The sequence below is a fragment of the Mirounga angustirostris genome, unplaced genomic scaffold (assembly GCF_029215605.1).
Source record: "Mirounga angustirostris isolate CCGP_5_RB_7025 unplaced genomic scaffold, mMirAng1.0.hap1 SCAF_13, whole genome shotgun sequence".
Lineage (NCBI taxonomy): Eukaryota > Metazoa > Chordata > Mammalia > Carnivora > Phocidae > Mirounga > Mirounga angustirostris.
This window is the reverse complement of record NW_026991721.1, coordinates 1,854,237-1,880,825: the sequence shown is the minus strand read 5'-3', so window position 1 is coordinate 1,880,825 and position 26,589 is coordinate 1,854,237. Positions and strand designations below refer to the sequence as shown.

At 64.0% G+C, this 26,589-nt stretch overlaps 1 protein-coding gene and 2 long non-coding RNA genes across 6 annotated transcripts; 1 reads left to right on the top strand and 2 right to left on the bottom strand.

The window, feature by feature from the left end:
• Positions 1 to 126: 126 nt before the first annotated feature.
• CD81 (CD81 molecule) lies at positions 127 to 16,127 on the bottom strand. Of its 2 annotated transcripts, none has more exons than XM_045893034.3 (8): positions 15,992 to 16,127; positions 6,027 to 6,141; positions 3,092 to 3,189; positions 2,293 to 2,367; positions 1,834 to 1,938; positions 1,253 to 1,354; positions 774 to 860; positions 127 to 695 (listed from the first exon to the last, which is right to left on the bottom strand). In XM_045893034.3, the coding sequence occupies exons 1-8, from the start codon at positions 16,055 to 16,057 to the stop codon at positions 633 to 635; spliced, it is 711 nt and encodes a 236-aa protein (XP_045748990.1). In that variant the 5' UTR covers positions 16,058 to 16,127; the 3' UTR covers positions 127 to 632. The 2 variants fall into 2 exon arrangements, with proteins under 2 accessions (XP_045748990.1, XP_045748991.3); XM_045893035.3 differs by lacking the exon at positions 15,992 to 16,127 and adding an exon at positions 15,123 to 15,264.
• On the bottom strand, positions 6,745 to 15,008 carry LOC135362274 (uncharacterized). Its single transcript, XR_010406749.1, has 2 exons — positions 14,784 to 15,008; positions 6,745 to 14,367 (listed from the first exon to the last, which is right to left on the bottom strand). It is a non-coding gene; the product is annotated as an uncharacterized LOC135362274 (long non-coding RNA).
• LOC129046336 (uncharacterized) lies at positions 13,677 to 26,589 on the top strand. 3 transcript variants are annotated; one of them, XR_010406747.1, is made up of 6 exons: positions 13,677 to 13,930; positions 14,984 to 16,669; positions 16,972 to 22,538; positions 24,354 to 24,526; positions 24,771 to 25,048; positions 25,468 to 26,589. It is a non-coding gene; the product is annotated as an uncharacterized LOC129046336 (long non-coding RNA). The 3 variants fall into 3 exon arrangements; XR_010406748.1 differs by having other exon boundaries at positions 14,984 to 22,538; positions 25,468 to 25,690; positions 26,246 to 26,589; XR_010406746.1 differs by having other exon boundaries at positions 14,984 to 22,538.

Genomic DNA, 26,589 nt, shown 5'->3' with positions numbered 1-26,589 from the left:
TGGAGGCCGGCGAGGGTGGCACGGGACCCACCAAGGCGGCACCTGCTGTGTTGTGTGGAGGACCTGCCAGGTCCACAGAGCTGCGCCGCCCCCGGGTCCCGGCGCGGCAGGCACAGAGGCAGTCTGTTAGCATGCCCGGATTTTCCTTCTTTATTGAATGACTTTCGAGATGTAATTACAGCGAAAGGTGACGAGTTAGAAAGGACAGGTGCACTGAAGGCGTAAGGCTGCTCGCAGACCCGGCTCCAGACAAGTGGCGGGAGAGGAACGAGGGTTAAAAAAGGCATGAGCCGTGCAGCCGGGGGGCGGGTGGTGGGCCGAGGGGCCCCCAGGAGAGGCCCGGCTGAGCAGGCAGAGCCCCTCCAGCCGCAGAGGCAGAGGCGGCCCCTGCCTCGCAGTCCCCAAGGCCCGCTCACACGCCCTCTATAGGTGACTTCAGCCCCAAAAGGTAACGGGGAACTTCAGGACAAGAACAAAACCTCAGAAGTAAAAAGGCTAATAGTGTAGCAGAGTAATACCGGAGAAGTTATATACACGGGCGGTGACGGCCCCTCCTCAGAAATGTCCGGTCACTCCAGGGGCACTGCAGGATTCCCGCCGGCCCTCCCCTGCAGCGGGAGCAGCTGGGCCGCTCAGTACACGGAGCTGTTCCGGATGCCACAGCAGAGCACCATGCTCAGGATCATCTCGAAGATCTGCAGGGAGGGGTTGGGTGGGGCAGTCAGCACCCGAAGCCCTGACGGGGCGCCCTGAGCAGATGCCCGCGCACTCACCATGATCACAGCAACCACGATGGCCGCAATGCCGATGAGGTACAGCTTCCCCGAGAAGAGGTCATCGATCTTCTGGTGGCAGTCCTCCTGGGGGGCGGGGGGGGGGGCGACAGCCCGCAGACCGTCAGGGGCGGGGGCCCGAGGCTCAGGCTCGTTGTGCAAAGAGCACGGAGGGACTCAACCCCTCAGAAGAGGTGAGACCAGGGCCTGGTCTCTGCAGGTCATCTCACACCCGTTTTAAAACATGTGGAAACGGAATGTGCTGTGTGCGCGCTTCCGCTCAGGTCGCTGAGCCGCACGAGGAGGGCGCTGACCTGCGCAGTCGGGGCGCCCTCCACGCCCACTCTCCCATCTGGAGCCACGGGCAGAGACCCAGCAGCGTCAGCTGAGCCCCCAGGAAGCCACCCCACCCCCGGACCCACCCAGGGCTGGTGGCGGCGAAGCGTGGGAGCAAGCCTGGGAGGCCCGGCCCCGCCTACCTTGAACAAGTTGCTGATGACGGTGCTGCCCGAGGGACACAGGTTGTTCTTGAGGATGGAGGTGGTCAGCGCGGACAGCGTGCTGGAGCCACAGCAGTTGAGCTGCAGGGACCGAGGACCCTGCGGTCAGCCCTGGGCCCTTGTGCAGACATGGCCCGCGGGGAGTGGCCAGGGACACACATGTGCAGACATGGCCCGCGGGGAGTGGCCAGGGACACACATGTGCAGACATGACCCGCGGGGAGTGGCCAGGGACACACATCCCGCGGGCTGGCCAGGGTGGGGGGCTGGGATGGTCTATTCAGGGGGAGAACTGAGCCCAGGAGCCCCTCTCCTCCCCTTTCTCCCACTGCGCCCTGGCCTAACGGGCTCATCTGGCTCCCCCTGGGGATCCACGGGTCCCTGAGAACGCCCCCAGGGGCGTCCCAGAGAGGGCTCCCTGGCCCGCCAGGTCTGCGGGACCCCTCCTGTTCCTGAGGTCTGTGCTGGGGCCAGACTCAACCCCAGCGCGGCCTGACCCAAGAGGACGACCCCCCGACCCCCCCAGCTCCCCAGGCCTCCTCCCAGCACTCCTCCTGCACCGTCTCATGGAAGGTCTTCACCACGGCCTTGGCATTGTTGGCATCGTCGTCCACCACAGCCTGCTGCAAAGCCTGGTCGTAGAACTGCTTCACGTCCTTGGCGATCTGGGGGAGGGGTGTGCGGAGGGGTGAGGTCCCAGCCACCACAGGGGCCATCCCTGGGGGGGCAAGTGTTCCCCTGGCTCTCCGGAGAAGATGATGCTTCCAGGGTAGATCTGGATGCCCCCCCACCCCCACCTGAGGCTGGGAGACAGGTGGCCCTGCCTTCTACTCAGCCCCCAAGCCACCTCCTCCAGAAAGCCCTCTGTGCTTTTCTACCAGGCAGGCCCCCACGGGGAGCCCCAAAGAGCACCCCGCAATCCAAGGGTAGGCCCAACCCATTCCCCACAACCTGAGCAGCAGGCACTCCTCTCTCCCGGCCCAGCTGGGACGGCCCCACCACCATGGTCCCAGGCTCACCTGGTCTTTGTTGACAAAGCCCCAGATGCCGGCAGCTACTTCACAGGCAAAGAGGATGACGAGGCAGGTGAAGAACTGGGAAGGCCGTGCAGGACCCAGAGGGGAGGGCAGAGACACGGGGGATGAGAGCAGGCGTGGGGCAGCTTTGGGCTGGCCGTGTGCAGACGCCAGGCGCCCAAGTGACCGACAGGTGTGTGTGTGGCTGGTGGGGGCACCCACCCCCACATCCCAACCAGAGACGAGCCATGTGGAGGAGAAGACTTGGTCCCAGCAGTGACCTGCCGAGCTTCTCAGCATCCCCGCGGGCCGGGGCTCAGCGGGTGGGGGCTGCAGGCCGGCACAGCCCCAGGGGGTTTTGGGCCCCAAGTGACCCCCTTCCGCTCCCCACTTCTCCCTCTCCCGTGGAAAGGGGGTCATCATGACATGGGCGCCCACCACCCATGCCTCCTGGCCTGCCCACGCCTCAGTTTCCCCACTGAGGTTGGCCGAGGGGCTGGGACATGCCCCCTATTGTTTCTGTGGCTTTTTATTAAAAACAGAGAAGAAAAGCTACCGTAGAACCATGAGTTAGGAACCAGATGTCACAGCAATCGACCAGGGTGCGATTTCTGAACCACACAGGGACCCTGGAGGGCTGACGTTCTGGGAAAGGTCCCTAGGCCACCCCGCGAGCCCCCGCTCCAGGATCACACTGGCAAGGGGCGGGGGGCCGTCTGAGCTGGACACGGGGCGTCTGCAGCAGAACTCTGGGTTCTGCCTCTGCAGCCCCCTCCCGCCCCCGCCCGGCCCCAGACCTTACCGTCCCCAGCAGGCACTGGGACTCCTGGATGGCCCCGTAGCAGCCCAGAAACCCCACGAACATCATCACGGCACCCACGGCGATGAGGATGTAGATGCCTTTGTGGGGGAGCAATGGACACCCTCAGTGCGCAACGTCCCCCCGAGGGCCCGCCACCCCGGACCCCTCCCCAGCCGTGTGCACACCCCCGGCCCCGGAGTCGGGCCACCCTGCCCTCGAGCAGTGGCGAGGGCACTGCAGCCTGGCCGCCGGGTGAGCGCCTCTCCCGCGCCACCCCCCCCCCCCCCCCCCGCCCACATCTCTCCTGCACGGGTCTGCACCCTGGGAGCCAGGCTGCCGAGGGCCGGGCCAGGACCGGCTGGCACAGCAGAGTGCCCAGAGAGCTCAGCCGACAGGTCTGGACGCTGCATCCGTCCCGGGCTGAGGCCTGCGTACAGTCTGCGCCCTCTGGGTCCTGCGAGCCTCTGGGACACAAGGCCGTGCCCACTGCTCAGGGGGTCAGACCCAGCAGCTCCGTGTGGCTCCTTGGGCTAGAGCAGTGGGCTCGAGCTGGCTTCCGAGGGACTAGAGCCTGCCGGAGGAGGTGGCCTGGCAGCTGCGGTGGCCCGGCCCCGCCAAGGATGGCATATGGTATGGGAGGGACAGTTCTAGGACAGCACAAGGGGGTGCCCACCAGGCTGGCTGTGGTGCCGTTCTTGGTGCCCACGGCCCACCCAGACAGGTCTGGTTCCGACAAGCGCAGTCGGGGACCCACTGGGCCCTGCAGTGTTGCCCTGGATGCTGGCGGAGCCCCGCTAACCTGCCCCCGCCCCCGCCAGCATTGGACAAAGAACCCTTGTCAGGCCCCACATCTGCTCCCCCGCCTCCCTGGCAGGCCCAGCCTGCCTCGGGACCAGCGGGAGGCTCCAGAAGGCCGGTCCTTGACGGGCAGGGACTCGGCAGCCCACGGGGGCCACTGCAGAAGCCCAGGTCCCGGGGCTGGCAGGCCCTGCCTCCACCTCACCCACCAAGTGGTCCAGTGGCTGGAGCTGTTTCCCCAAGGGCAGCCCCCCCCCAGTGCCAGGAGAGGCAAGTGGGGGCCCCTGCAAGCCAGGGTCAGGCCCCACGGTGACAGCCCAATGTGGCACCTGTGAGGGGCAGGCCGGTGGGACAGTGCCTGCTTTGCCCCCTACAAGCTTCTCCTATGGGCCCACGTCCCCCCTGGAGCCCGGGCACAGCCTGTAGCCCGGCTCCTCCTGGCAAGGACCAGAGCAGAAGCACAGACCTTCATGTGCCGGGCCTGAAACTGAGCCTGTGACTGGGGTTCCCTCTAAAAGCTGGGCCAGCTGGAGGGGGCAGCAACAGCATGAGCTGCTCCGGCCATGAGGCAGGAGGGGGACCCCTCCCCAAACCACCTGCCCACACCCACGGCACCCAGGCCCTGCAGGGGGCGGCGTGGAGAGCAGCCGCTCCCAGACAGGCTGTTGCAGGCCTGAACCCCTGGGGAAGGGGAGGGGGACACCTGGGAGGAGGTCTCGTGGGTCTGGGAGGTACTTCCCTGCCCTCGGACCTGTGAGCAAAGCTGACCGCCCTGCTCCTGAGGGTGCCTGGCCCCGGCAGACCCTGGGTGATGGTCCTCGTGGGCGCCTTTGGAGCGGGCAGGTGGGCGGGGGGGCCCGCTCCTCCAGAGACTCAAACCTTTGAGGGGCCCCACGGCCCAGGGGGAGCCTAGGGATCTGGAGATGGGAGGCTCGGGACCCCCTCCAGGGACGGCTGGCCCTGGGAAACCACAGCCGGCGCGGCAGGCTCCTGTCTCCGGGGAGGCGAGGGGCCACCCCGTTGGTGCTCCTGAGTCAGACCTCTCCACCTTGCAGCTCAGAGAGGATCATGGGCTGGGAAGGGACAGACATCCCGTTTGTGGCCCCAGGGGCCGTGGGCCATCCCTGCTTCAGCAACCAAGCGTGTATCGCAAGCCCGTGCCCCACCCAGCCCCAAACAGCAGCTGGGAGGGACCCAGACCCCTTCTGGGCTGCACACAGGATACCAGGCCAGTGGGGCGGCCGCTGGTCCTAACATGGAGCCCTGAGCCCTAAAGGCCCACACACACTTCCTGTCCCGCTGCTAGGCCTGTGGAGACCCGAGGGGCCAGCCAGGCCGTTCCTTTAAAGGACAGAAACAAGGCTTCCAGAGCCCCACAAGGGCCAGGCCCTGCCTCCCACTGGCTAGGGACCAACCTAAGGGGGAGTGAGGCTCTGCAGGACGGTGGGGCAGGGGTGGCGGCTCGATCCCCTGAGGGGGCCACAGCTGGTGCCTGGGAGGCAGACAGGCAGCCTAATAAGGCAGCAAGGTGTGGGGGGCGGGGGGCGCGGCCTGAGTCACACTGGCCCCTGCCTCACCCTGGGGCCCGAGTCTCCCTCCCCCTCAGCTCCAGCTGCCTCAGCTACCAGTCCTGCTGCCCAGGCAGGCATCCAGCCCCACCCCTTTCCAGCGAGCCTCCCCCGAAATACCCACCACGAGACACAGCTCCCCCGCCCCCACCCAGAGGCCTCCTGCCACGAGCCAGCCCCCGGAGGCCATCCGGTGGGGTCCCAACAGCCCACACACCTCGTGACGTTCCAGTGCTGCCTGGGAGCTGGGCTCCTGCCCCCCGCACCCCCAGCCAGCCAGGCAGGGGACCTCCTCCGCACCCGGGCCCGCAAGGCCCCCAGGCGGACCTGACTCCACCCACGCTCTGTCTCACCCTCTCGCCCAAAGAGCCCTTCCTGGCAGGCCTCGTCCCGCCCAGCAGCCCAGCACACAGCAAGCCTCGCTGACCTGGCCCGTGCCCTGCCTCCTCCTGGAAGCCCTTCCTGACTTCCTATCCGCAGCAGTCATGATCAGACGCCTTGATGGGTCGTTCCTGCTGGCCCCCCAGCCCAGAGCCGACCAGCCCCTGGGCCCCCCCAGGTGCACTCACCCACGTAGAAGGTGTTGGGCGCAGGCCTGTCTCCGAGCTCCAGATAGAGGAGATTGGTGGTCTGTGGGTCATGGCGCAGCCACAGGGCCACACCCAGGATCACGCCTCCGGCCAACTGGGAAAAGAATGGGTACAGGGTTACTTGCCCAGAGCACCGCAGTGGTGAGTGTGGGCTGAACCACACTGAACATCCAAGGAGGCAGGTGCTGGACCCGCGCCTCCACCTGCCCGCAGGCCCAGGCCGTCCCTCGCCAGGTGGCGCTCCCAGGCACCGCTGGGGTCTGGGCTGTCTGCCGGCTCCACATGCGGACCTGGTGCCTGACATGCCCCAGGAAGGAAGGCCTGGGTATCGGGGACCACATTCCCGATACTGGATGGGGCACGCTTATGTCAAAACAGCGTTCATTTTTTTATCTAAAGCTCAAATTTAACTGGATGCCCTGTATTTTTATTTGCTAAATATTTATTTGCCACAGTCCACACCAGACCCAAGGACCCCAGGGACTGCTGGGCCCTCCTCCAAGGGGGTGGTTCCAGCAGTCCTCAGCTCATCTGGGAAGCCCATGGAAGGGACTGCAAGTCTTTGCTACCAAGAGAAAGAGAGGGGTGGAGGTCTGATGCTGCCAGGGGCCTGGTGGGGCCGATGGAGGGAGCGACAGACAAGGGGAGGAGCGGAGGTTGGTGGCATCCAGGGAGCCACGGGGGCGAGGGGCCGGGCCATTTGCGGGATAAATCCTCGCTGCTGTCAGCCCTGGGAAGGGAAGCCACTGCGCTGCAGGAGGAAGGAAGCACGCTGTGCTCCCAGATAGGCCAGGGGAGGGGCTGCCTGAGCAGCTGGGGCAGGAAAGGGGGCTCTGCTCAGAGCCTGGCGGGAGGACGGGGCTTCCGGCTCAGGGAGGCCCTCCGCAGACTCACCGTCCTGCGAGCACAGGGCCATTGAGGGGGGTGGGTGGTGCTGAAGGGGAGCCCGGACCACGCTGGGCCCGGCCTACACAGGAGCATCTCATCATCCCAGCCAGTGGCTGTGCTGCCCTCCGGGCCCCAGCCTCCTATCCTCCGGGCCGTCGCAGCCCCGGATGCCCCACCGAGGTGGACTCTGCTCCCAGAGCTGCAAGCCTGGGCACGGGTCGGAGGGCCTCGCTGCTCGGCCGCTAGCTCCTGGCTTCCCCGTCCTACCGTCTGTGTGCTGGCAATGGAGCTCCCCCCACAGCAGCAGACACCGCCCCCCTGCCCCCCAACACAGGCCCAGAGCTCCACGTGCTACGCAGAGGAGAAACGCCCCGCGGACACCACCTGGCCAGACCGGCACCTGCCCCGAGGGCTGCCCCGCGGAAAGCCCCAGCCGCTCCCCGGGCCCTAGCACGCCCGCCTACCAGTACGGCTGGCGGGGCTCACACCCCCGAGGCCGGGTTGCCCGCACCCCCCTCGGAGCACCTGCCTGTCCCCTCCACGAGCCTGGGGTTTCCGCTGCTCAGCCCACCTCTCCCAGGGTGCCAGGTCTGGTTGGGGAGGACAGGCCAAGGCTCGGAGGCTCTGCCCTGACCTCCAGCAAGTGTGGGGAGGACCACCAAGGGCCTGCTGTGCGCCAGCCCCGGCCAGGGTCCCCTCCCAGGGCCCTCGGCCACCGCGTAGCCCTCAGAGGGCAGGGCCCCGGGCTCTCAGCCTCCTGTGCCTCTTGGTGGCACCTGTCAGCAGCGGGAGAAGGCCAGGGGCCCCACGGGACGGCGGGGGCAGGGCGGGCGCCCCAGAGGCCCCGAGGTGGCTGCCATCTGCGGCTCAGAGGGAGGCGGTGTCGAGGCTGAGGGTTGCCGTGGAAACTCTGGCTTGAAACCGTCACTTGTTCTTTTGAAACTGTGGTCCAGAGCCGCCTTTGTGAGATGTCCCGGGGCGGAGGGGGAGGGGCAGGGAAGCCCCTGTCCCGGGCCTCCCCCTGGAGCCCTCTGTAGCGCCAGCGCCCTGGCCACAAGCCCCGACCGGCCTCCCTGTCCTCAGCAGCGGCCCGGCTGCAACCTCTCCCATTTTCCTCACGCAGCCCCTTCACCCCAGCAGCTGGGGAGACGAGCGTGTCTTGGGGTGCACGGTCCTAAGAGAAGTACAGTGGGGGCAGTGCTCATCCCACCCCCTGGTCACCACCTCTGCTGCCTCGGACTCCGGGGCAGGCGGGGCGGCCTCAGACTCCCCCGCAGCCCCCAGGCCCTCACTCCTGAGGGTAAAGGGAAGCTCGTCCTGCCTCCAGGGCCGGGGAGGGCCCGGTGCCTACAGGGCCCCTGCTTGCCAGGGCTCCGGTCACTCCAGGCCCTGCACAGACCCCCGGGGTGGGGCCGGGTGGACACGGTGGTGGTATGGGCCATCCCGTTCCCAGATGAGGAAGCCCGCACGGCAGGGGGCAGATCGCCAACCAGGGTGGGACAAAGGCAGCACCCTGACCCAGGGGGGTGGAAAGCCCTCCGCAGAGAAGGGAGGGCTCCTGCCCCGCCATTCACGTGCTGGCGGGGACGTGTAAGGAACCAGGACTCAGTGCGCTTCCACGCGGCCACGCCTGCCACCCGAGTCCGCCCAGGGACACGAACGTGCGCCGTCCACACCACAACATGGGCCCTGCTGTTCCCAGCCCCAAACCGGGCCCAACCCACTTGTCCTTGGACTGGCGCACAGATGGGACGGACGAGCACACCGTGGGGAAATGTACCACTCGGCTGAGCGCCGTGCTGAATGACAGCCACCAGACCAAAAAGAAAAAAGTTCCCTTTCTACAGAAGTGTCAGAAATGCAAATCAGGTGCAGTGACAGAACACAGGCCCTGGGCCGCCCAGGGACGGGGGAGGGATCACGAGGCTCCCGGACGCTTTTGGGGCTGCTGGACGTGTCCACGATCGTGATGCGGTGACCGTCCCACGGGGCTCTATGTCAAGGTTGTACGTTTAAAACACGTGTTGTGTACTCTACGCCCGATAAGGCTGTTTTTAAACCCCCAACTCCACTCAGTCGCTGACCGCTGAACTTCGCAGCAAGGCTTTTAGGGGTAAATGTTTCATCTGGGCCCCAAAGGATCCAGGCTGCTGTCCTGGTGCCAGCCGGCGCCCGCAGCGAGGAGCCACACGCGCTGGGCTCGCCAGGCTTCCGAGGGCCCATAGCAAGCATCTGGAAACATCGTGCTGAAGTCTCGTACACAGAACTGAGGTTTTAGGGTCAAAGAGGGGACTGGAGAACTGTGAAGCCCAGACGTGCATTACACAACGGAGCCTGGCGTTCAGGGAGAGCAGGGGTCACGGTAGAGGGTGGGGCCCGGAGCATGGCAGCCAAGGGTGCCCCGCCGCACCTCGGGGTCACCTCCACATTCTCACTGGAAGATGAGGATGTCAGGTGGTCCAAGCTAACGTCCCAGTGTTGGGGGTGCCCCCGCCCCACGGAGCCCTCCGCGCAGGGTCACAGGACCCTCTCGCCCGCCAGAAGCACGGCTCCCACCCACTCCTGGCCCAGAGGCCGTGCCCCCCCGAGAGGCCCCGCGGCCGGTGGCACCGGGGAATGTGCCAGCCAGCTGGGCCACAGGGGAAGGCCCCACAGCGGGCACAGCGTGGCCAGTTCGGGACCCTGTGAGAGATTCTGTTTCTGTTTCGTTCTTCCTTTCTGAGAATTAATAACTAACGGCGTCAGCTGAAGCAGGAGGGGGCTGCCAAGCATGCTGGGCTCCTGCCCGGCCCGCCTGCCGTTTCCAAGAAGCGGCTGAAAGGGAGCAGGAGGGAGTGGGTGCTGCCCGGGCAGGCCTGGGGCTGCCGTGCCCTCGGACCCCGCACCCCGAGTGCCCCAGCCCCACCCACGCGGGCCCCAGGGCTGCTCACGTCACTCACACCCTCCCAGCAGCTCTGGCCGCCCCAGAGGGCAGGGGGCAGTGTGTGGGGGGTGTGGGGGAGCTCCACTGCAGGGGAGCGGGTTGGGGGCACCCGACTCCACTCCAGCTCTGCTCCCCAACCCCCCACCTCCAGGGAAAATGCGCCAGGAAGCAGCCACTTGGCTGGGCAGCTGGGGGTCCTGGAGGCCTGGAGACCCCTCCAACCAAGGAGGGTAGTGAAGGCTAAAGGCAGGAAATGAGGCCGGAAATGCCCTCAGGGACACGGGGCTAAGTCAGAGGGAAGAGGCACAGTAGAGATGCTTTTAGGATGGGCTGTGGTAGGTCAGGGGAGCAAGAGGAAGGTCCTGGCTCCACCCCTCGAGCTGGGTAGGGGTCTCGGGTTCCTGCAGACTGACCCTCGCTCTCCACCCACCATGAGGGGACAGGCCCAACGCGGGCCTTCCCGGGGGCTGGGCAGCTGCCCCCACGGTCCTGTCGTGGCCTCTGGGAGCAGCTCAACACAGCAGGTGTGGAGGGAGGAGCAGGGACCCGCACCTCGGCCGGGAAGCAGAGCCTCGCTGGAGGCCCCTGGACCTCAGGAAGCCACCTGGCCCTGCATCTAACAGTAGGAAGCAAGGGGGTCATGACCCAGGCCCCCCTGGGGCCACCAGCTAGGGGCTGCGGGAGCCACTTCCCCCTAAGAGGTGAGTGCAGGCCCCCGCCACACCCCGCTACTCTAGGGGCACAAGAGAAACCCAACCCCACCACCCAATCCCTGGGTAGAAAAGCCAGGAAGTGTCCTGTTCCCCTGCCCCAAACCAACCCCACTGTGGGGAGCCCCTCGGCCCCCTCGGCCCCTGCAGGGAGGGCCTGTGGACACAGACGTCCCAGGGACCTGCCAGAGAAGGGCACAGAACAGGCCGCGTGCATCAGACAAGGAGGATCCAGGTGGGCTGGGCACCGACTGGGGAGGGAGATGGGAGGCGGGTGGGCTCAGGCAGAGGACAAGAGAGCAGGTGGAGGGCTCCCAGGGCAGGTCAGGATGGCCTTGTCCCTGTCCCAGGGGAGCCCCAGCCCTGGAGCCACACCAGGCTATGAAGCAGTAGAAGGACCGCCTCACGTGGTCACTCGGGGACCTCAGCCTCCTACTGCCCCAGCTGGAGGCCAAGGGGACAGCTCCAGCCAGGGCCTGGCTGGCTCAGGGGAGTGCTACCTTGTGGGAGCTGGAGGTCTTACCACCTCAAGACAAAGTGAAAGGCCGTCTGTCCAAAGGGTGGGGGGCCGAGCCCCCGGGTTAGGGAGCAGTGTGGGCCCTTCAGCCAAGCAGAGCCACAGCCGTGCAAGAGGGTGAGCTCCCCGCGAGCTCACGGTGGGACCACGGTTGGTGGTTCCCAAACCCACTGCCTCTTGGAAGCCCCCACCCCAACCCCCAAGACCAAGGGCATTGAGCTCCTGGGCTCAGGCCTCCCAGCCCCAGGACTGGAGACCCAGGGAGGTGGGCAGTCCTCACTGCTGTCACCCCAGCCGCACCCTGGCACCTCACAGGCCTGGGTGTCAGCCTGAGCGTCGGGAGCCGGCTGTCAGTGGTGACAGAACCAACCTCAGCACCCATCCAAAGACAACGGCGCAGGTAAGACAGGTTACAGGGAGCTGTTCGACGTCCTCCCAGGGCGAGTTATGACCCAGGCCAACCCGGCCAATCCAGGCGTGGGTCACCCAGCCACCGACTCTGCAGGGCGGGCGGCCCTGGCTTCCTGTCTTTCACCTTCTTGACAATGACCATGGTACCCAGTCACTGTAGACAGGCGGGGCAGCAGTAACTTTCCCAAGTTAGAGGACAAGGACAAGGGGGCATGAACCCCCAGGCCTTGGCTGTGCTGCCGGCCCCTGGGTCCCCCGGCCTCTGTGGCTCCCAGCGCCCCCCCCTGCCGGGAGCACCCTCACCACCGACTGGAGGAACTTATGGGCCCAACCCCATGTCCTAAGCCCCTCACTCTGGCCAGCCCTCAGCTCATGCCCAGGGAGGGTGGGCGCCCCGTCCCCGGCAGCTAGCTTAGCAAGGGAAATCCTCAGCCAGCACACTGGCCATGGCCCCCTGCCTGCCCTAACCCTAACCCCTAGCACCCGGGGGTCCACCTGGAAGCCCCCAGTGGTCTTGTGTGAATTAGCACCTGCCCTGCCATCAGGAGGGGCTTAGGCCAGGCCCCAGGGTAGAAACTATGTGTGCTTTGGGGGCAGGGGGGCACTGAGAAGTCTAGAGGTCTGGAAGCATGCTGGGTCAAACCACATTCCACAGGATAGATGGAAAACAACTCGGGAGAAGGGTCCCGAGGGCCAATTCCAGACGAGCCTGGTTCTAGGTCAAGGACAAGGCGTGCTGGCCACGGGGCAGCTCCAGGGCTGAAAACCACCCAGCCCTGGCTGCGTGCCCTGGCCTGGGTCCTGGGGTGCCAGGACCAGAGGGAGAACCCCTGTGCCTCTCCCCCATCCCCACCCTGAAACATGGGCCAGTGCAAAGGTGATCATCAGCTCCTCCCACGGGTGCCTGGACTTTGCCGTATTGATTTGATCTGGGTTCTTGCCCTCGTGGGGTTTCAGGCGCTGAAATGAAGCCATGGGGCAGATGATTTGGGAGGGGTGGCTTTTTGGGTCCATCTCCCTGTCCAGACTTCACAGCAGTATGAGCTAGGGATTGGGGATGAGCTCTAGTTCTGGAGGCAGACCTGAGCTGGTGGCGGGGGGGGGGGGGGGGGGGGGGCGTGTTAGTCTTGCAGTGGCACCCGCCAGGGTCCCAGGCCTCTTGGTGCCTGGACATCCTCATGGGGGGCGGGGGGGGGGCTATTTCGTTTCAGGGACAGACCACAGACTTCCTCTTCTTGTCCCAGCCCAACAGCCGTTTCCCCCAAAGCTCTGCCACTCAGTCCGTCCACTCGCCCCCCTCCCCCCAAAACCGGCACAGGAAATCCCCACCCCCACCCAGAGCCTGCCAGGGTCACACATCCCCTGTCCCGGAAGGAAGGCGACAGAACCGCTAAGTGACAGTCATGTGCTGTCTGGAAGCGAGAATTAAATGCCAGTTAGCGAGGCTTCTGATCAGCCCTGTTCCCAGCCTAGTCTGGCTGCCCTACCTCTGGAAGGCGGCCACTGAAGGCATCAGGCTGGAGGAGTGGCCAGGCCCAGGCATGGGACGCTGCGCTCTCCCTGGCTGGCCTCCAAGGACAGGCCTGTGGTCGTACCCACTTCACAGATGAGAGTGAGCGGGGCCCACGCGTGCCAGATGCCTGCCCCAGGTCACAGGGAGTGGAGCCTCTGCTCTTCCTGAAATGCCCAGCAGCCTGAGAACCAGCAGCCTCTGCCAGGAAGTGCCAGGTCCAACCCCAACAGGGAGGATTTCCACGCTGCCAGGCAGGGTGTCTGCACTGTCTCCCAGGCTTGGCCCGGGCTTCTGCTCGTGCTCCTACTCCTGTCCCCGCCAGGCCATGGAACCCCAAAGCAAGCGGTTGTCAGGCATACTGAGTGCACGCCGCCTGGGGCCCCGAAGTCCCGGCTCGTGGAGGAGAGAGACGCGCCTGTGAGCGTGCGGGGTAAGCGGGCTCCTTCCCGGAGAAGCCAGCCTGGCCGCCTCTGAGGCCTGCTCCCAGGTGGGAGCGTTTTCACTCTCTACGATTCAACTTTTAAAAGCGGCCCAATGCAGACACCCATTGTCCAAGTCTTCTCCCGGCTCCCCCTCAGCACCCACTCCTGCACTGTGGCCAGGGTGCCCGACGAGCGAGAGTCAGGCCAGGCACCAGGGGCCCTCCCTCACCCAACGCCTTCTGGGGCACCCGAAGCCCCTTCCCCAGGGCACTGCCCACACCGGCCAAGGAGAGCAGTCTTCCTGCTGGCCATCTGGGCCCTACAACCGTTTCCTGAGCTGGCCCCTAAGGATGGTAGCTAATCTGCCAAGCCGGGGGACGGGATGTGGAGGACGTCCACCTTACGGAGCAGGAAGCCAAGGCCCAGGACCTGGACCCAAGCAGTGGGGTGAGCGCTCCACCATCTGGAACCAACCCCACGGCACCACGCTGTCAGCCAGGTGAGGCGGGACGCCGGGGCAGAGAGGGGCCCTGCCAGAGTGGTGGCCCCCAGCCCGAACCCTGCTTAGCTCTGCATGCGCCCACTACAGGGATGGGTGGGGCCACGGTGACTGGACTGTGGGGTACAGTTCTTAATGCTCAGCTGGTTGGCTCAGGAGGGGAGAGGCCTGGAAACATTTCCTTAAGCCTGAATAAAGAGCAGCCCCTGGGGATGTGTCAGGCCTCCACCCCAGCTGCCTGGGGAACTACCAGGCTCGCCCAAGCAGAGCTGGGCGGTGAGCAGGGGCTGCCCTGGAGACCTCCCAGGCTGGGCAGTGGGGAGGGACTTACCCAGCACTGACACTCAGCCCAAGGACAGGAATCTGCTCCGGGAGACATCCTCTACCTCCGTCTATCCTCCATCTCCTGGTCAGGGTCCTCACCCCACATCCAGGCTCTGCTTGTAGGGGATGGGCTCAGAGACCAGCAGAGGGGCGTCTGGGTGTCCCCCTGGCCCCCTACAAGCCCGGGCCACAGCAGGCAAACTTACTAAATCAACACTAAACACCACCCCTTCGGCAAAGGCCCCAGGGGCGGTTCAGGTCAGTCCTGGCCCTTCCTGACAATCCCACTGCTCCCCACTCCCCAGGCAGAGGCCAGTAGCCACAGCGCCCCCCCCCCCACCTGTGCCTTCCCACCCAGGCGGGGTGTGACACCTCCACTCCATCCCCAGCTAGAGCTCAGTCCAGTCTCTGTCCTCCCCACCCCAAACACCTCACTGCCCCGAGATCCGCACTGGGATCCTCCACACTGGGACCCTCGGCTGTGCAGATGGGAAACAGACTTGCTCAGGGGACCGTTTCGAAAGTTTACCCTCCCGGTCTACTTGAGAACTACGCTGTCTGCCAGATGTTGTCACGGTCCTTGTTGAGAAGGGGTGAGCAGCCTGGGGTGGCAGAGGGGTCCAGGAGGGTTCCCAGGCACTGCCCAGAGGACTGGCCAAGGAGAAGCAGGGCAGGGCCAAGAGAGGGGTTCCTGCACCCACCCGGGGCCCCTCCCCAACTCCAACACAGGCAGGAAACGGAAACAAAGCCGAAGCACCAGGTCACTGGCCAGCAGTTACCACCCAGGCCAGGAAAACGCAACTTGCAGGCCAGCAGCTTGGAGCCCCTGAGACCCTCCTGCACCGCAAGATGACCATCCTGTGGGTACCTGTTTCCGAGGTGGATGTCCAAGCCCACACCTAAGCCCAGACCTGGCCATCCACTGGGACCCAGGCCCCGGAGGAGCCCAGAGACGCTCAAGTCCTCAGGGCCCCGTGCCCTGGGCAGCTCAGAACGGCCGCCCCAGCCCCACTCCCGTCAAGGCCTCCACAGCCTCCCGGGAGAGCGGGGCCTGCAATCTCGGACTGGCTGAGGAGTGGAGGGGGGCCGGCCCCACAAAGCGCGGCCACCGCGGTGCGGGCGCCCAGCACGCGGGCCACGAGGCGCTGAGGCGCTTCCTGTGCGGGTGCCGCCCGGCCCGGCCCCTCCCCGCCATCCCCCGGCCGCGGCCGGCACACTGGGGCGAGCGGGGCTGGGCCAAGTGCGGAGCGGACGGTTCCCAAGACTCAGGCCCAGTCCGCGCCCCCCCCCCGCGCCAACCCCCGCCGCGGCCGCCCATCCAGGGGCGGTGGCCCAGATGAGCTCATGGGGGGCGGGGCGCCGGGAGCCCCGCCCCCGAGCCCCCGAGCCCCCTCGGTCCCCGCGAAGCAGGGTGGTCCCTGACACCGCGGCCCGGCCCGCCGCGCCGACCGCCATCACCCGGCGGGCACAGACCCGAGGCCCCCCAACGCCCCGGCCCGGCCGCGGGGCCCTGGGCCCGGCCGCGCAGAGGCCCCGAGACCCGGCTCGCGGCAACCCCCCGCGGACGACCCCCACCTGCCCGTCTGCCTGCCCAGGACGCCCATCCGCGCCCGGCGCCCACAGGTGGCCCCGCACCTCGGCGGCCTGGCTGCGCCCCCTCTACCGGGCCTGGCGGGACGCGCGGCCTGCCGGGCTCGGGGTGCCCCTGTCCCCCGCCCTCCTCCAGCCCGGGCTCACCCAGAAGACGAAATTGAAGACGAAGAGCAGGTACTTGATGCACTTGGTGCAGCCCTCCACCCCCATGGCGGCGCGGGCGGCGAGCGGCCTGCGGGGTGCGGGCCGGTCCTGGGCGCGAGGCGCGGGGCCTGGCGGGCGGCGGGGCCGGGGCGCGGGCCCGGGGCGCGGGGCGCGGGGCGCGGGGGCTCGGGGGCGCGGGGCGCGGGGCGCGGGAGGCCGGGCCGGGTCGCTCTAGGTTGACCGCCGCCGCTGCGCGCTCGCTCTCCGGTCGCGCGCGCGCCCCCGCCGCCTGTTATAGGGCGCCGAGGCCCCGCCCACCGGCCCCGCCCCGGCCCCGCCTCCCGCCGCCCAAGCGCGCGGCTCCTCCCCCTCTGGAGCACGCGCTCGGTCGGGGGTCAGACGGGGTGCCCCCAACCCGCGGGCCTGAGCCCGCGCGGGGGGAGGGGGGACGGGCCTGCGGCCAGGGGCGCCCTGGGAAGACCCTCCCCTTCTCTCGTCCTCCCTCAGGTGCTTTGGATAGTCCCAGGAGGCTCCCTGGAGGAGGTGACACACCAGCGATGGTGTAGCCAAAAGTGCCCCCCGGATGGGGACCCTGGGTGGGTGATGAGGCCGACAGTCAGCCGGCCTGGCCTGAAGACCCTGGAACGCAATTCCAGGCCCCCAAGCCCTTGTCCCACGGTAAGGGGGAGTTGATGAGCACTGTTAGAGGTGTCTGTTTGGAAAGGTCCCTGAGAGGGTGACTCTAGACCAGTATTGAATGTCTGGGAGCCCCGAGCCACCTGTAGGACAAGCTCCAAATACTGTGTACTTCGTGCCAACCCTGGTGATGCCAGTAGCCCATGGAGGCCAGCCCCGCATGAGACCAGGTTCCTGAAGGTGTGGGGGCCAGGCCCTGCTGCCCTCCCCCCCCCCCCCCCCCCCCCCCCGGCTGATGAGGACCCGGGGAGGCGACCCATCAAGTGGGGGCTGCTTCTCCCCAGGTGACACGCGGATGAAGAAGTGGAAATGTTCTGTGTCTGCGTGACCCTAGCGCAAATGACCGGAGACCCCTTGACGGGTGGCCGGCACCCTGACCCACCGGGACCTGGATGTATCACTGTATCTCGCTGCCATGCGAATACCCTGGGTGGCCAGCTGCTTCAGGGTGGCCAGAGCGGCTTTCTCCTCTCTCTGCACTCCTACTTGTGTAGTTTTCTTGCTGGTTAATTTAAAAATCTGTTCTGGGGGCGCCTGGCTGGCTCAGTCGGTAGAGCGTGCGACTCTGGATCTCGGGATCGTGAGTTCAAGCCCCGTGTTGGGTGTGGAGCTTACTTAAAAAAAATGATGATATAGATAAGATATAATGAAAATCAAATCAAAATCCATTCTGGCTTCCTGCTTGTGTAAGAGCTCCAAGCACGTGTTTGTACATAGTGTAATGTTTGTGCACGTTGAGGGGTTGTTGTAATAAAAGTGGCTTAAGTCCTCATGTGGGGTCTGCCAGGATCCTGTCTGCTGAAAAAGCAGGCAGAAGAGGCCTCCGGGGTGACGGGATGCTTGTCTCCATGTCCTGGGCACCCTGCTCTCCCATCAGCTGCCTGCCAAAGCTGTGGGCTGAATCCTCAGAGAAAGGCCTTCCCTGGGCCTTCTGGGAATGGGAGCAGAGGGGGACCATGAGCCCACCCTCAGGGAGCAAGGTAGGGGGCAGAACCTCCCACGCTGTGCCTTGGTGCACCGGCCCCAAAACAGGTCAAGTCCGGCCAGCTTGTTCTGAAGATCAGGCAAGCATCAGCCGGTTAGCAGGTCCCGCCTGTGTGCCAGGCGCTCTCCCAGGTGCTGGCGGCAGGAGCTGGCCAGCTAGGACCCCTTCCCTCAAGGACCTTAGAACAGATGGCACCCCACAACCATCATGTCAATGCTGAGAAGGGAGAGAATTCCCAGGATAATTTAAGGGTAGTATCAGATGGGGCACTCTTCCAGCACTGGGCACTTGGAGGAGTCCACGGTGGACCCAGGCCCTGAAGACTGAGAAGGAGCCAGCCAGCCCTCCAAGGTGTTGGGGAGGAGCATTCCGGGCAAAGCGGCGACACATTTGGAGGAAAAGAAAGGGAGCCAGGGGATGGGAGCAGAAAGGGGGAAGAGAGCTAGGTGCTTACATTGGGGCAGGCTGTGGGGTCAGGAGCCAGCACTCAGGTCTGAAGCCTGAATGGAACTGTGTTAGATCTGAGTGCGTGGGGAGATCGGAGGGTCTCTGCACAGGCCTGGTTCCTGCGTCGAATGGGGACACAGATGTCAGCTGGCTGCCTCGGCCCCACAGCAGAGCCGGCACCAACAGCACCTGGGGCTCACTGGGAAAGTGGGCCACGAGGGTGTGTGGGGCCACCTCTGGCTGCCTAGCACAGATGGGCTCTGCCCCGGGTCCACTTCCGAAGTGCCCTGCCCAGTGGCCCCCCACCAGTTGACCTTGCGAGGACAACAGGGGACCCGCCAGCCGTGTTTCAGGGTCCTCCAGAGACACAGCAGGAGGAGACAGAAGGAGGCTCAGGTTACAGACTGGCGCAGGTGCTCAGGAAGCCTGGGATGTCCCACCGTCTGCCACCTGCAAGCCGGGGACCCAGGAGGGCTGGTGGGGTGATTCAGCAGAACCTGAAGCCCTGGGAGCCAGGGAGCCGGCGGTGTAAGTCCCAGTCCGAGGGCCGGAGAAGGTGAGATGAGACGTCCCGGCTCGAGGGTTGAGGCAGGAGCAGGGGGAGAAGTCCTACCTCCTCCACCTTCTGGTCTACCCAGGCCTCAAGTGGACTGGGTGAGGCCCACCTGCACCGGGGAGGGCCATCTACTGGCTGAGTCCACCGATTCCAGGTCAGGTCGTCCAGAGACGCCCTCCCAGAGACGGCCCTGGAAACAACGTCCCGTCTGGGCACCCCGCGGCCAGTCCCCATGACACGCCACGCTGAACATCACAGGCAGTGGTGACATGACCCAGGTTGGAGCGATGGGGGCAGGTGGGCGTCCAAAGGGGCGTCCCAGGCTTGCCTGTGCCTGGGACGGGGAGAGCCCCGTCCTGAGAGGGGCTGGTTGTCCTGAGGGCCGGTGGGGCTGGTGGTGCGATGGCCATAGGGTGGGCACCCTGGCAAGAAGAGTCGGCCTTCGCCGCCCCCCTGGGTCTGGCTCCGAGTCTTCTGTGCAACTTCATGCTGGTTCCTCAGTTTCCCCATCTGTGGCAGTGCGGCTCCCAGTGTTCTCGGGTGGGTGACACGGGAGAACGCGCCCAGGCACGTGGGGCAGGGCCTGGCCTGGGGGAGGCGGAAGGGCTCTGCCTCCTTCAGGCTTGCTGGACCAAGAGGCAGGCACAGCGGCGGGGGCCCGAGCTCACGGCTCCCGCGGAGCACACATTCTCGTGGGGGGGTCGCTGAACCCCGCCCCTGCCCCTTGGCCTCCTGTGGGAATCGACGAGAACCTCCCCAACAAAACCAACAGGCTGTTCATGCGGAGTGCGCTACACCGTCCCTGCATCTGCAGAGACAGGAGGGCCGGCCCGGAGCTGAGCAGCTTTGTAGTTAAAAAGAAAGAGAAGAAAAGAAAGAAAGTTTAAAAAACAAAACACAGCAGCTGACAACTACAGTAGCGACAAACCGTCCAGAAGCGCAGTCACGGAGACGGTCCCACCACGGTCCCACCTTAATGGCTGCAAACAGAACAACATACCCAGTAGCAAATTCAACCAAAGAAGTGTAACAGTTGCACGCTGGAAATTACAAAACACCCTGGAAAGAAATTGAAAAAGGTCTAACTGCGTGGACGGATATCCAGGGTTCTCAGATCGGAAGACTCCGTGCTGTGGCCGTGCCCCAGCTCCCCGGATTCACCCGCGGCCTCCACGCCATCGTTGTCAGAACCCCGGCGGGCTTTTCACGAGCTCATCCTAGAGTCCACAGGGGACCGCCCGGGCCTCAGAGGGGCCCAAACAACCTCAAAGAAGTACAAAGTTGCTGGACTCGTGCAAAGCTGTGGTCGTTGGGACAGCGTGGTGCCCGGCGTGAAGCCAGACCCAGGATCCCTGGAGCACGCTCGAGAGCCCAGCAACACACCCCACTTTCCTGGTCGGTTGGTTTCAGCGGGGGCCCTGAGACGAATCAGCGAGAGAGAAAGAACAGTCCTTTCAACCCGCAGTGCTGGGACAGCTGGGTGTATGTTCACACGCCACAGAGCCGAGGGGCCCCACCCCTTGCCATGCCCAAAGATCAACTCAAAATGAGCTCAGATGGGTCACGGTCCCCAGTGTAGGACCTGACTGTTAGATAATAGTTCTTTACCTCTGACACTGAAAGCACAAGCAAAATAAGAAAAAACACCCAAGTTAGACCCGGCCAAAATTGAAAACCTTGGCGCGTCCAAGGATATCACGGAGGATGTGGAAAGACAACCCACAAGATGGCAGAAAAAATTTGCATATCATAGATCTGGTAATAGACGAGGATCTAGGACATGAGAAGAGCTCTTAACAATGCCCCCCCCCATAACCCAACTTAAAAAATGGACAAAGGATCTGAATCAACATTTTTTCAGCGAAGACATAGATCGCCACTAAGCACACGGGAAGATGCTCAGTGTCACTGGTCGCCAGGGAGATGCCCAGGAGAGCCGCGGGGGGGTATGCCTTCACGCCCACCTGGACGGCCACCAGAAAGGCCCCCATAAAAGAGACAGAGGGGAGCGCGGGTAGTGAGGGTATGGAGAAGTGGGCCCGGCTGGCTGGCGGGGAGAGAGATAGCAACAGTTCCTCCAGACGCTAAACTTAGAGTCACCGTGTGACCTGGCAGTTCCCCTCAGATGCTTCCAAGAGAAACAGAAACCTGCACAGCCGAAGGCGGGAAGCGGCCAAGGGCCCACTGGCGGGCGAGTGGACGTTAGACCGGTGGCGATGGTTGCACAACGCCGTGGATGTGCTAAAAAAAACCAAAACCAAAACTCAAAAACCACTGAACTGTACACTTTATCTTGTAATTCTTTTTAAAGATTAAAAAAAACTTTTTTAAGTAATGTCTATACCCACCGTGGGGTTCAAACTCACGACCCCAAGACCCAGAGTCGCGTGCTCCACCAACTGATCTGGCCAGGTGCCCCAAACTATATATACACTTTACATGAGCGAATTTTATGGTATGTGGATTCTATCTCTGTAAGGCTGAAAATGGGGAAGTTTCAAGTGGGTTCTGATTGGAGGCTGTGGCCTGGGGGAGATGGAGGTGGCCAGCCAAGAGAGGAGCTTCCCGTGTGCTTGATTTGGAAGGCATATTTGGCTTTGTCTGGTGGGTGCAAAATAGGGAAATCGGGGCAGAAACAAAGACGGTCCAGGTCAGGTGGATGGAGAATGGGAAGTTTGGTTGAGGGAGGGTCTTGCTGAGCTCTGAAGCTTGTCTGGGCTCAGGAATGCCCACGCTGGGACAATCGGGATGGGGGCTGGGGACGCCCAGGCCCCGGAGGTCCTGTTTGGTGGATGCAGCAGGCCGAGGGGAATCAGACAGACACAGGGAGAAAGGAGTGTGAAGGGGAAGGCAGAGATCAGGGTGATGCTTCTACCAGCCCAGGAACCCCAAAGATGGCCAGCAACCCGCCAGCAGCAGGGGGAGGCGCCTGGACCAGATTCTCCCTCACCCACACCTGGGTCTTGGACTCCCAGCCTTGAGACTTCGAGAAAATAAAGGTCCACTGTCTATACCCGCTGGTCCGTGCTACTAGGTTATGGCTGCCCCAGGAGATTCAGGTGAGACTCAGGGATCCACGGGCAGCACCGTGTGGTGCTGGCCAGTCTGAAAGGGCCTGGTCACAGTGCTTCCCGAAGTCCTCTATGGCACCCTGATTGGTCCTGGGGGAGGAGCTGGGGCCTCCGCTCACCGTTCCACAGTCTGCATGGCCACGGGCCCACTGCCGCCCCTCCTGCCACATTGGACGTCGAGTCCCTGGGTCCGGGCAGTTGCAGGTGGGTCCTGTGCTGGTCGATCCAACACCCTGTAAGCCCTCATCAAGGCGGGTTGGATGAGCTTCCGTGCTCGGGGAAGACCAGCCTGGCCTGTGCGTCCGTTCCACCGAAGACGCACGGCTGCCCCTTGCAGGTGGAGGTCTCTGAAGGGACCGGCTGGCCTCCAGAGGGATGGTGTCATAGCAGGCACCCGGCAGTGGCCTGGGGGGCAGGCTTGATGGGAGGGCCTGCCTCGTCTATCGCCAAGGTTGCTCTGCTCAGAGGCCCAGGGGGCCGCATCTGAGTGGCCGAGGTCAGAGCCCATTCTGTGTATTGGTTGCCCATGCCTCACTTGCTGGACACGGACTCGTGCTCCTAAGACCCCTGCCTTTCATGGCCACCCCTATAGGTCCGCCCGTGTGCCTCCTCCCCAGGGCTGGGGGAAACGTCCACGATGCCTTCTTGACGGGGGAGGAACAGAACCCATTCGGGGGAGGAACAGAACCCATTCGGGAGATGCCTGGCCCCGAACCACACCCCGAGGCCATGCCATCTGCTCGGGCAGAGACCCAGGGCTGCCCCAGCAGCTGCAAGTTGCGTGCGACTCAGGTGAGTTTTGTGCTGGTCAGGGTTCTGCAGGGAATCAGGACCAGTGGGATAAATACACAGAGAGAGCGATGGATTAGAGGGAATTGGCGCCTGTGGTCATGGAGGCTGCCAGGTCCCAAGGTGGGCGATCTGAAGGCCTGAGCACTGGGAGCGCCCACCGAGTACGTTTCAGTCCACGTCCGGAGACGGGAGACCATGAGCCGGGCAGAGACGGGGCAGAGAGCAAGCCTGCCCTTCCCCCCCAATTCTTTGCCCCTGGGGACCCAGGGAGGCCTGGCCCACCCTTCCACAGGTCCATCTTCCCCAGAGACAGCACCCACACGTGGAATAACCCGACCCCAGGGACCTCGTTTTACCCGAATCACCTCTAAAGAACCTGTCTCCAAACATGGGCAGGCTCTGAGGTGCTGGGGGTCAGGACTTCCACATATGAATTTGGGGCGCACGGTTCAGCCAGTAACAAGGCAGTTGCTCTCAGCCTCCCCAGCAAACATCTTTGGCCTCTTGTGATGGGAGCTGGAGCAGGACCCTCCTGGCTGCCCGTGGGTCTCGCCCCAAGACAGCCGCGTCTCCCTGACTGGATCAGAGCTCTCTGCCGGTCACGGAGCCCCGGGCTCTCGGGCTTGCTGCTCCTGGGACAGCACCCCGTCCTTGCTTCTAAGGGTCAGCTGCCGGCCTCTGCTGGCTTGGGCACCACCATCCCGACTGCCCTCAGAGTCCAGCTCCGAAGGGGCACCTCCTGCCCTCGGCCTGGCCTCCAGCGACTGGCCTCCATGGGATTCTCAGCGGCGCAGGTCACCAGCATCTTCTTCCTTGCCTCGGCAAGTGGGGTGTCTTCTGGGGCCGCCCATAAAACACAGACAGCTGGTGGGGTTTCTGGCTGTGTCGGCTACAGAGTGGCCTTCAGAGATACCCGGATTCTAGTCCCTGGGGCCTGGGAATGTCCCCTTTGACGGCCAAGGAGGCTTTGCAGGTGTGATTAAGGACCCTCAGCTGGGGCGATCTGGCCCGGCGTCAGCACGAGGCCCACGAGGGAGGCAGAGGGAGAGTTAGCAGAGAAGGTGATGGGAGAACCGTCTAGCAAGGACTTAGCAGTGTTCCAGGAGCCTCACAAGGGGCTTAAACCCTGCATCTCAGGGGAGAGCTCAGACACTAACACACGTATCCAACTGAATATTCTTTCCCCATGAGGGAGCAGACTTGGGCTTGGACTCCGACAGACACCCCCAGCTTCTGTGGCTTCCTCCCTGTCAGCGGGGAACTGAATGCTGTGTTCCTGCAGGGGGAGGTCGGGTGGAACCCACACCATTACGGGGACAGAAGCCTTGTGCAAGGTTTAACTGTGTGTGTCCGCCTGACCGGCCACGGAGGGCCAGACATTTGGACAAACATTAATCTGGGTGTGTCTGTGAGGGTGTTTCTGGATGAGATTAACATTAGGATGCATAGATTGAGTAGAACATTGGCCTCCCTAGCGTGGGTGGGCCTTACCCAATCAGTGGACGGCCTGACTAGCACAAAAAGGCTGAGTGCAGGGCTCTCCTCCTGCCTGCCTGTGTGAGCCGGCGCATGAGTCTTTTCCTGCCTTCAGACACATGCAGACATGTTGGTCTTTGCTGGGTCTCCAGCCTCTGGGCTTGTAAACCAGCACGCACGGCCTTGGCTCTCCGGGGCCCCCGGCTTGCCGACTGCAGATCTCGGGACGTCTCAGGCTCCATCGCCGCATGAGCCCATCCCTTGCAACAAACCTCCGCTATGGCTTCTGCTTCTCCAGAGAACGTTGATGGAAATGCTGTGCCCTTGGAATCGTTCCAGGAGCCTGCCCTCAGCACGGGAGCTTGTGCCAAGGGGCCGCATCCAAGGAGACCGGCCCGTGCTCTGCTTCCCGGACCCAGTCTCCGTGTCCTCCCTGGGGACAAGCCACTCCACGCCACCCGGCCTCCGTCCAGTGACTTCCCTCCACTCCACTCCACTTCCCTCCACTGCAGGTGAGCCCACAGCCTCCCCTTGGGCCTCGTCAGCCTCACAACGGCCTCGCTTCTGAGACTGCAAACGCCAAGCTGGCAGCACGCCCCGTCCTTCCAGGTGGCCCCATGCTCACGACACGCACCCTCCTCCTCGCGGGCAGTCTGCTGCTCGCCCGGGCTTCCAGGGCTCGAGCTCTGTGGCCTCATGGGAGTGGACCAGCTCTTGGTCACCTTCCAACTGTCTTTGGGAACATGTGCCCTCCAGGGTCACCTTGAAAGAAGCAAGGAGCTTACCTCACTTCCCCCGCTTGCCATTGGTTGGAACTCAGTCATGTGACCGGCCTTTGCATTCATGGGGCCACATACCCAGACCTGCCTTCTGGAGGAAGAGAGGCATGGAGCGGGGCTGAGTGCCCCCCAAGGCCGCCAAGACCTGCTGACAGTGGCCAACTCCCCACCATGGGAATGAGCCCGTCCAAGACCAGTCAAGCTGAGCCCAATCATGTGAGCTGCAAAGCTTACCGTCGTGCCCGTGGAGGTCCGGTGGGTATTCATTAATTTAAGCGTTTTTTAATGGCAGGTCCCTGCTGCAGAGACCCTATTTCTGTAGTTGTCAGGATAGACCAGGTTATGTTGTGGTAACAAATAACCCCGAAGCCTAAACTGGGGGTGACATCAGCTTGGCAGCCAGGCCGCTTGCAGTAACCCCCAGTGGCAGAGGCTGGGACGGCGGGGGGGGATTGTGTGACGCTGGCGGGATTCCCCGAGAGCCGTAGGAGGTAACTCAGCAGGACAAGAAAGAGACGGGCTCAAGGAGGAAGGCCCCGTTTGCGTGCAGAAATGACAGCAAACATGGAGACGTATCCAGAAATTCAGAACTTTGCAAGGTTGGAAAGCCAGCTGCCTCCAGAGCCGGAATTTTAAAAGCTTTTTTTTGAAGATTTTATTTATTTATTTGACAGAGAGAGCAAGAGAGCACAAGCAGGGGGAACAGTAGAGAGAGAGGGAGAAGCAGGCTCCCCACTGAGCAGGAAGCCCGATGCGGGGCTCGACCCCAGGACCTGGGATCATGACCTGAGCCGAAGGCAGACACTTCACCGACTGAGCCACCCAGGCGCCCCTAAAAGCTTTTTGAGGCAATGCTGCGCCCGAGTTGGGGCAGGCAAGGCAAAGATCCGAAGACGGGTAAGGCCTGTCTGGGAGAGCCCCTGGCGGCTGCCATCCGCGTGGCAGATAGACACGAGAGCAAATAAACCCCAACATTCCCCTGGCTCTGCTAAGCCACGCGTGGCACAGTCTGGCTCCGTCCTGAGCTACGCCCGGGGGACATGAGGCCTCCAGGGTCGCCATGCGAGGGGAAGGGAGCACCGTGGGACGGGGCAGGGGCTCTGGAGGGGCCACTCCTGCCCATGTGCCCCTGGCCAGGGAGAGACAGCAGACCCGGCACATCACCTTGTCCCGTCTCCCTTGTGCCACACACTCGAGACCACACCAGCCCGATGGCGTCCGACCTGCCTCCGCTCCTGGACCACGTGGCACCATGACACACCACACGCCACTTCTGTGGCCGCTTCTGTGGCTCTGATACAGTGGCCCCTCACCTTCAGGCAGCTGGACGTTTGGCTTCCTCTGCGTGGAATGTCCTGCCGCCCAACATACACACGCACACACCCGTACGCACGCCCGTGCACGTCCACGTGCATGTGTCCACGCGTGCCTCCTCGCTCGCTTCCCTTGCAGCTTGGAGCTTGTCTCGCTGCGGAGATTCTGGGCATCAGACGCCGGGGAGGAGCCACGCCGCAGGCTGTCTGACTGCGCGCTGTCCCCATCCAGCTTTTACGAAGAACGCAAAATGGAATACCTGGCGGGAAACGAGGAGATTGGGAAACGTGGACCTCCTACCAAGAGAAGGCCGTGGATGCTTCCAGAAGCACGCGGCAGACATGCTAGGGACACTCAGCCAAGTCTAACACTCATGGGAAGCCCAAGCAGCTGAAATAACGGACTGGGGGACGTGGGTTTGCCTTGTCCTAAGCAATGGAAATACTCATTATGTCCGAAATAAAAGTTTTTGGAAATCTTGT

Bases quoted from the DNA above. Each gene is read 5' to 3' on its own strand.
- CD81 (XM_045893034.3), bottom strand. From the start codon at position 16,057: ATGGGGGTGGAGGGCTGCACCAAGTGCATCAAGTACCTGCTCTTCGTC. The intron at 1,939-2,292 runs GTGAGCCTGGGA...CCCCTCCCCCAG, and splicing joins GCTTTGTCAACAAAGACCAG to ATCGCCAAGGACGTGAAGCA. The intron at 861-1,252 runs GTAGGCGGGGCC...CCCGCCCCCCAG, and splicing joins TCATCAGCAACTTGTTCAAG to GAGGACTGCCACCAGAAGAT.